Source organism: Opisthorchis viverrini (assembly GCF_000715545.1).
Source record: "Opisthorchis viverrini unplaced genomic scaffold opera_v5_302, whole genome shotgun sequence".
In the NCBI taxonomy this organism is placed as follows: domain Eukaryota; kingdom Metazoa; phylum Platyhelminthes; class Trematoda; order Opisthorchiida; family Opisthorchiidae; genus Opisthorchis; species Opisthorchis viverrini.
The window spans coordinates 98,356-107,857 of record NW_008751962.1 but is presented as its reverse complement, the minus strand read 5'-3'; the positions used below and the strand labels follow the sequence as shown (position 1 = coordinate 107,857).

The 9,502-nt window shown below is 46.0% G+C and overlaps 1 protein-coding gene across 1 annotated transcript in view; it reads right to left on the bottom strand.

Annotated features, from left to right (window-relative positions):
- Positions 1-9,502, bottom strand: part of T265_14953 (hypothetical protein) — a gene marked incomplete at both ends in the record, with an annotated part of 23,753 nt that overhangs the window by 4,644 nt on the left and 9,607 nt on the right. Inside the window, 3 exons of the mRNA XM_009175969.1 lie at positions 3,320-3,393; positions 5,469-5,705; positions 8,925-9,009. Of these exons, the coding sequence (XP_009174233.1) occupies positions 3,320-3,393; positions 5,469-5,705; positions 8,925-9,009 (396 nt within the window). The remainder of the gene's footprint in view (positions 1-3,319; positions 3,394-5,468; positions 5,706-8,924; positions 9,010-9,502) is intronic.

Genomic DNA, 9,502 nt, shown 5'->3' with positions numbered 1-9,502 from the left:
GTCGGATGGAAAAAGATTGGCGGGCAGTGCAATTTGAGTATAAAACGAAAAAAAAACATTCCTAGGTGGTAGGACGCGCCCAGACATGAAAAAAAGCACATGTGCAGAGAGCGATGTATCCCCAAGGTCACCATTGGTACGACACTTCCGGAAGGTAGGTGAGTTGGCGGGTCTCACCAAACACGGCTTAGCAACATACGACCAGCGTAGTGGACCTGAAATTGTTCACAACCGGAACGCCACCACTGGCTGTACGGAGCGAACAAATGAACGACCATATTTGGCCATTTAGTCATCCTATATATTTGCGCATATGCTCTGTATGTTTTGTCCTGACAATACAGCCGTGTCCCGAGTTCTCTGTCTTCTCCCTATCGCGTAGTCTGGCAGGCTCAGTGCAGGCGTAGCCAATAGACGGCCACCCACTATACAACGCTATGTCACGGTAACAAACCCTTGTTAACTCGACCAGTCAAAGTGTTTTGAGTTAGAACTAGATGGTGAGTGCAAGAAGAAACATACCGGACAAGTATATAACCCCTGCAGTGCTCTATTTTACTGCGGTTGGTGTCGAAGACTGCAGATATCCATGCGAGATGACAAATGATGAGTTGCATAGGTTTCGTTCTGGGTCCAAACTCGGACAACTTACGTCAAATTAGTCGATCAATCGATGCCCCTAACAAAGCTTCTATCAACTCATCATCTCTGCGACCTGCAGGTCGCCACGAATAGTCCCCATGAATCACGCACCTATTTTAGCTTTTGTGATCCAGATCCGTACTGTGTTGTGAATGCGTTGTTGTGCTAACTCCTCGAAGCATATAACCATGAGTGAGTCAAACCTCAACTGAGTTCCACAAGACTTGGTCACGTGATATTCAGGCTTGAACGACCACAGTTAGTTCTAGCGGCCTATCACAAGAGGAGGTGTGTTTTGGAAGAGCGAAAATGAGAAGCAATGCGGCAATAAATGGACCAAACTGTGTAAATTGATGGCTGCGGCAGGTAATAAGTTAGTTACAACTCGGAGGAACAAGAGTGATTCCATTCTGGATTCGCCCATTCCAGTTCGTGGTCAACAGCTTCTATCGCCAGCTACGATCCAGCATCGTGAGACAGAACTTATCGATAAGATCGAGCACATTCTTAGTAGGTGTTCAGGGCACGGTGACGTGTTAATCCGTGAACATTCCTACTCCGACAAAGTACGAAGCCGTTGCTTTTTAAATTTCTTTCTGTTTCTGGTGAACTGAGCATAGAGTTTATTATCGCAAGCATCCTCTCTCAATGGTCTAGTTCTTCCGTACTTGGTTTACCGGACTTGAAAAGAAAAGATGTTATCTCCCTACTCCGCTCCACAAACTGACTTCCAGATGAATTGCACTTTCCACTGTATTTATTTCCGCTCCCCCATCCAACAACACCCCGTAGTTTGTGACAACTCGACCCGTCTATCTACAGTTACATCCAACCAGAACCTCACGTGCGCTTGTCACCTCAAACTTATATTTTCAGTACATATTACAATATACTCAAAGTTTAGCATGTTACACCTGCTAGGATTTTGATTCCACGAGGCCAGCCGTCCTTAATAACCGAACATCACATCATTTGGACGGATATGTCACGGGAAGGTTACGAACCAAGCCTAGACGTGCCCTGATTGGTTAGAATGTCAGCCAATCCGAGTCGAGCACCTTTGACTTGACGCTTCTCGTCCCCTCACGGTGTTTCTAGCACTACCTTATGGAACGCTCTGTGATACAAATGTAATGATTCTCCCTTTGTCTCCATAAAGGGCTGTGCAAAGCTACCGTGCCTTCTGATATACCATAGTGGGCGGAGCAGGAAGCCAAGTGACCGATACAGAGTTGCACTACCGTCCAGCAAGACATAACACTATATTAACTTGATTTGACACCACTTCGGACGGTTTCTTCTTCTGATTCTCAGATTGTAGGTGATCATTTCTGTGAGTATCATGTCATGGCTACCATGACATGATTGGTAGTTCAATAACAGACCAGTTCATTTAGTTTTTGTACCAGCTGTTCTCCGAGAATATGACATGCAGGATTCAGAGTACAGAGTTACGCTTTGTACGAGGCAAAACTCCGCGAATCCTAGGCATTACAGGAACCCACGAGCATGCACATTTCTGTAAAGGACAGTCGCCTGGAATTCTTGGGTTTTGCAGTCATCTAAAGTAAAATTCGTAATGCATTGCTGATTGACCAATAAACTCTAGCGACTGAGCGGCTGGTAAGAAGAACGCATTGTTCGCTCTATAGCCATTCATGATGTATCGTAGAAACCGGAAGAAATCGAGAGCGAAACGAGAAGCACCAATGAACAAACGTATGATCCGAATCCACATAGGTGTTCCAGAACGAGCATCAGCAACAAAAACTATGGCTAAGAGCGATGTGGCCTATCTGTGTTAACCAATAACTCGCATCTGAGGGGGGTGCCATGTGGCCGAGCAGCTTTCGCTGTCTCGGAAGTTGGTATTATAGAGGAACGCTATCTGGTCAGCAGAAGTGCGGAACTGGGACTAACAGGAAACCGGTGTGGAGGTCAGTTCAATAATCTCGTGTCGGACAGAGAGATCAGACATAAGTAGAAAACGAGTCCAGGGTGCACGCAGTAGTCTGTTACTCAGCTTGTTTCAGAATGTGAACGTTAAATGCTACCGGATGAACTCACAGTCGGGGTTCGAATAATGGTCGTGACGGACGAGTCAACCGTAGATATTCCAGCTAACGGTGAAGGGCGGTGAATGGGTCCGCCAATCCTTAAGAATCGGCCTATGAAGATATCACTAGCAAGGGGGTGAGGAGGGCGGGGTGAAGAGCGAATATTTAAAATAAAAAAGGAAGTATCACCAATAGAATGTTTTCGTTTCCCTCTGAGTGGATCAAGTAAGGCGGACCCCGCTGAACGTACCATTCGACAGCCGATAGGTATTGAGATCATTTGTGTATGTGTAATCCCCGGCTGTACATGGTCTGAGATATTTCCAAGGCCCAAAGATCTGCCTTTGACTCAAAAACCTAGCTGCAAGGTGGCAGCGGTTGGTACACTACCAAGTTTGAAAGTTCCGGAAGATTCGACACTTGAGAGAGCGGTCTGGTGAGCTGATGTCCACACACGCGTTCGCGGCCTGTTATCATACATGAAGCAGTGACCCATGATGACCAGATTACTAACGCCTTTCCCCTGAAAAATGCCTAAGTGGATAGGTTATATAGGAAAAGGCATCTAAAATGTCCCATCCATTCACGACAAGAATATGACACCAACAACTCACACTCACCTGGGAGGAAACGTAATGGGTAATTCCTTCAGCTGATCTGCGAAAACACCCACCTCGGTATCGAAACTGAGGAGCTGAAAAATGGAGGGACAATGGATCCACACTGCAGAGACGAGTATGTGGGAGTTGAGAGAAAAAACAAAGCGGCTGGGGAAAAAGATTCACCGGGTCAAAATATGCTGTACTGTCATTGAAGGTACTTCGGAAGCCGGGAATATATCTACATTTTCGCTAAGTTGGTACGGTGAATAGGATCATGGACTACCGTTTCGATGATCCAGATTTGGACTCCACATGGGGGGCTTCAAACTGTCCTGATAACTATTCCCTATACCGTTTCAGAAATAGGGACTTAAAAAGAGACCTAAAGTTCCAGTAAAACTTTTGAGTGTATAGAGTAATTCGTTTCCAAACGCAAACTGGCATTCCTACAGACTCACCGTTCTGATAAACCTGCGGTTCAAATGTTTTAACTTTCTACACCTTAGGCTGCCTATCGGAGGGCTTCGACGCTACGGTTGACCTGATTTCGGTCAGGAGACACATATAGTTCGAAAGTAGAATTTCCTTTCGCTTTCAGCTCGCCCTGTTCCGTTCACTTGTCCCAATAAGCTATTCACCGTCTCACTGGAGGAATGTTCCCTTTTGAATCCCCTTGAATGACTTGTTCACTGTGAGCATTTCTTCAGGAACGATATTCCATTGTAAGTGATCCGCTCACGTGACCACACTACAAGAGCAAGGTACCAATAAATTTCGCCCGATCAGCTGTATTTCACATCTCAAGTCTTCCGACAAGGTCCTGTTAGGAAAGGTGAAAAAGCCCAAATGTTCCGATGCCTTGCAGTGAGTTCACTGTCAGAATTCTATAAATGATTGACGTCGTGGCCTCCATCGGATATCCTCGCGTTGCAACCGAGCTTGTGAGTGATATGGCACGATTATTATTCCTGGGATATGCAAATGGCTTTGGTGGCCTGGACAAAGGTACTACTTAAATCACTTGCTGCCTAATATCTTGCTTGATTATTTCCGGGACCTTATGCAGTTCACAGTGTGTAGTGACGAAAAGTAGTTGGCATGCTTTAAAGCGTCATTTTATCTTCCTTTTTGATTTGACCACCACGTGGGCTCAAACCTCCGTAAGAGTTAGCAAGCATGCGGACATAGTTGTCGGTTGTCCTTAGTCTGAACCAAAGCCTTCTCTTGTGATGATTTGGTAAGTTGGTTAGTTGATCGGTCGTTCAGTCCCCTATTTTGAATTTCGAATGTACCACCTCATTGGCTTTCTGGATGGTAACCGTTGTAAAACTCTGTGAGTGCTTCACAGGCCACGACCGCCGTTCGGAGTCTGGAACGTGGTTAGATGTCACGTCAATCCATGTATAGACTTTCCAAGCTTAGCTCCGGCTACATGGCGTTTACTAGTCATAGACTGTTAGGATATAGGAGGCGAGGGATTGTGCCTTTCATGTGCTTGTGCTTGTAAATCTCTCTGTGACACCCCAGATGCTATTGAGAGCTCCTTAATTAATGAAGTTCCTCCAAGTGCCTGGACTTTACAACGTACAAGGTTCAAACTACGCTCCCCGGTTTACCATATGCCCCCCTCCTGAAGGTTCAGCTTTCATCCGGGGAAGGGGTCCACCGAGGGGGGTAAAGCAAGTAGCCCGGTTGTCCTCCGTTTGCAGCCGAAAACCGCCTCCAATGTGGAGCTAACTACCCACCTTATGAAATCATCGGTGAACGAAACTGTGGCAGCTACAACCACTGTACGCTAATACCCCGGTTATTACAGCTGACAATGATGTGGGACCCTTATAAAATCATCGGTGAACGAAACTGTGGCAGCTACAACCACTGTACGGCAAATACGCGGTTATTACAGCTGACAATGATGTGGGACGAACAAAAAGTACTCAACCAACTCCAAAAGACCAGGTTCCAAAAACGCTTACTTCTTAACAAAGTGACTTCTCAAAAGCCTTACATGAGGATAACAATTTGTTCTAAGTAAAGGACATTTGGAGCTCGGTCTAGATGCGAAAGGAGACAGAAGGAATAGATAGCCAAATCTTGAGTTAACATCTACGGGCAAAATTACAACTAATGGAATGAGGAACTAAAAATACAGAACAACTCGACTTACACCAGTGGAATATTTCCAATGATCGGCAAGTACCCCATGCAAATCGAAAACACGCCGTCCAATGACTACCGTCGGGTTAATGTCACGATCATTCATCAGTGGCCGACCGGATGTCTTAGCATTTGGAGACGCCGGGTCAGGTTCACAGTCCTTAGGGGCCAACGGATGAAGGGAGGTAGTCCCACCGGGTTCCACCAGTTCCAGAGAAAGTGGTGCTTGTTCTCCATGACATAGATGCTTCATTAGTTCAAACCATTCATACATAGTGAAGAAGAGAACAACGTATCACACAAGTACGACGATGGGGATAGCAAATCAAAAAGGTAGAAATCTAGGGTCTTGCACATAAAACCATGCGATCAAGCTTGTTGGACCGCGCCTATCAAATCGGTTAGATTAAGCAGACGAGATTTTCGGATACAACTGTTAATCCGCCCGACTCAACTCCTCCACGCGATGAACATTGACGAGAAATACCGCAATGTTTCCCAAACACGAGTGGTTCTATTTGAAAAGGAAGTGGCCGAGAGCTTCGTCAGAGTATAATCAACTTTTTACCTTCATTCTTGCACATCAATTGATATAACTTCACGGCAAAACTGTACAATGGTCATGAGCACCTATGGTCCTGGCAGCTGAGAAGCAGTGATCCTTGTGCTGTTTAGTTAGATCAAAGTGAACATCGCACGGGATATGCAGAGGACAAATCCTTACAAAACAACTGCGCTTATTGCGAATTTGATAAACAACGCATTTTCTGGTTTCAAAACCTTCGACTCGTAGTAAAGTTGTGTGACATACAGAAAAGCCCGGACAAAATTAGCGTAATTTCAATCCAGTCTGGGTTCAGAAGAAATAGCTGACATCACAGGATAGTCGGATGGCACAGTGAAAAGAAAGCTGTAAGTATTCGTGGATGGTGAACGGCAACGTGATCCCTTCTTTGGGAGAACATTCATCTCATGAATCACTGGGTTTGGGGTGGGAGTGTTTTATACAGAGGATGGAATGAGAAAGTTCAGCGCCATGAAAAAAAACTATTATCGAAATTAGGTGATACAGGATGCGCCCATCATCCATTTCAAAGAATTCCACACTTAAGCATCCATGACTTGTAAGTGCGAACAGGTACCATCTAGTGGATTCGCTGCGTTCCCGGCCGCGCTGGCAACCCAGACAGCGGCAGTCGGAACTACGACACAATTGGTAAGTGCTTTATGGATGGCCACTAACCACAGCGGCACCCGCTGACCGCACCCGTGTGCGTAATCCAATTGTTGCCAGAGCCTTTTTTCATTTAATCTCGAGATCTACGGAGGGCAGTGATTTGGCAGCATCCTAGCCCCAAAAGTTTCCGCAGCTGCAACTCGATGGGATGTAACAATGGAGCGACTAGAAATCCTCGAAAAAGCAAAATAGAAAACGTGGAGCCTCAAACAAGAAAACTGAATGTTGTTAGTTGTCAACGCAGCACCATGCAAAAAGCTAGTTTGGAACAACTCGTCCGTTACCGCCGCTCCACGTAGTCAACAGTTTTGTCCCGAGGACCTGAGTATAATCTGTGCAGAAATGTCAAACAGTGCCATACAGCTGGTTTATTGGGGACCACCAGTATTGTGCATCTCCATGGAGATTCCGAATCGCCACCTCCCGTCCAGGAGTACCACGGTCGTACGTTGGGTGCAATACTGTCAGGACGCCGATTAGGTCCCTCGATAAAAGCCTGACTACATGGCTGAGATGTTTAGCGGGAAATGCGAGTGCATTACTATTTTTATGGAACAAGTTAGCACACATGTCTCAACTTGAAACCTGGAGGAAGACGGGACTGTTTGTCAGACCTCTAACTACTGATCACCGCATGGTATGAGGAACTATGAGTGTCGCACGCATATCACCTAGTATAGCTCAATGGGTCCACGGGGCAGACCTGCCGTCACACCAAGGTAAGGTCCAGTCTCTTGGTGACGGGTTTTAGGACATGAATCTGAGACTGTTCCACTATGAGCGGCTACTCAGCAGTGTGACTAACTCGTACATGGGTCAGATATGGCGCCATTCACCTTTCACTCACGGAATGCACACAACCCGGTCACATGTTGAATGGCTACTCGAGTGATGACTTCTCAGTTGAAAGGCCCACTCGTCGTGAGAACTATTCACACTTCTGAGCTACCTATACTGATCAGTCACCCGCCACCGAATGATTGTGTTCAACTCCTAGTTGGGAGGTCGCGGGATTCGAAACGCACTGGAAATCCAGACGGGACCCAACATAAATTAAACAGCTGTGCGGTCCTTCGCCGTTTTCGGTATACATTGGCCTCATTTTCAGGACGCAATCCTAACTGGCATTTCAAAATTTGGTCATGCAACCGGTAAGCTTGAAGACAATCGATTACAGGAAGAATTCCGATGGAAGTTTACACGATTAGCATACACATAATCTCTATTGCCCTTCCTTGTGAAAACCGACATGGAATTCGATCACACTGTAGTGGCATTCGGATCAATTATCAACTATAGCTGAAAGAAATGTGATACCGTCGACTCCAGGGAAATCATTGAATTGAATTCCGCATTACCTCTCTCGCGTGTCATGTGCAACCGTCCTTCTCAACTTAACGACGATGGGTCATCCTTTTAAACTGGCCTGTGCGCTGTATTAGAGGTCGTTAATCACCAGTAACATAGTATATAACCATACTAGGCTTCCCAACAAGCAATCAACAATTACAGACTGAGCCGTGCGTAGTTCGAACGGAACGCTACAAAGAACAGCGTGGTGGGTAAAAAAACAAACAAACACACCATGAGGTGAGAGGCACTTAGCGGGAAGATTTGACTCATTTGGACGGGGAGCACTAGAAAAGCACACACAGAACTGCCGAACTGAATGCGCCCAACGAACCAACCAGACACAGGAGAGTGAGACCACGTCAGATTCACAGGAGGCCAATCAGACTATGCGAAGACCACTTTTAGAACTACCAGTTACTGTTTAGATGCTACATAATCACAGGCAGAAGAGGAGGAATTCACCCACTCAACCCTGCACTGACGATGTCACCTCGATTGGTGATGAAACGTTTGCAATCCAACTGCCAAGCTCGGCGAACAGACCAACAACCAAGCAGCACACCCGAGCTACCTACATTCCACAACATTGCCATTACAGTTTCCCTCAGATATACTGAAAATGAATGTTAACGGGAACCCTTACGGGGGTAAATGCTGCTGAGGACTATGGCATTTTGAGGGTTCGACGGTTGGATGTGTCTACCTCGTCATAGTTCAAGAAAACACGGATTAAATCACGAGAAGCGCGCAGTGGGGCATCCACACGTAAAATATTATTACTGGTTGTAGTTCAAACCATAGAAATACATCAAATATTGAGGTGAAGGCAGCCAAAGGAAAGCAACAGAGTGAAATGAAATGCAATCAAGATTATACCTCCAGAAGCGCAGGTAAATTCAAACGGAAATTGAAGTCTCCAAAAATTGCCACATGCTGTCCAGGAACGCTGTCCGAACGGATCCTGCAGACGGACGCAAGAAGTACACGAAGCAGGTGAACAGGTCTCGCCAAAAAAAGATGTGGCATACGTATGCAAAAGAACATTCAGCAGTAGTACCCTCTCGGTGCCTAACTGTCATGCCACCAGAAGGAAGCACGAGGGCTGGGATACTGCCAGGTTGCCCAAGCCAAGAGAGGGAAGTCGATAGGCAGAGGTCGGGTTCGAACCACGGCTCTAACAACTGAGCATTCAACATCAAATCGTGGACTGATTACCAAATGTCACATCATCATCATCATCAACAGCATGACATCAGTGTTCAACACCGATGCTTCACTGCCGTACAACCATGACTTATTTGAAAGCCTTATTGTAAAGAAAAGAATAAAGGTGGACGGGGAAGGGACTTAGTGCTAGCTTAACACAATAATTCCGAGGTGCCCACACCTCCAGACATTCACTCAGGCAATCTGGATAGAAAATGACAACAAGAACGCCACTGACATCGGTTGGC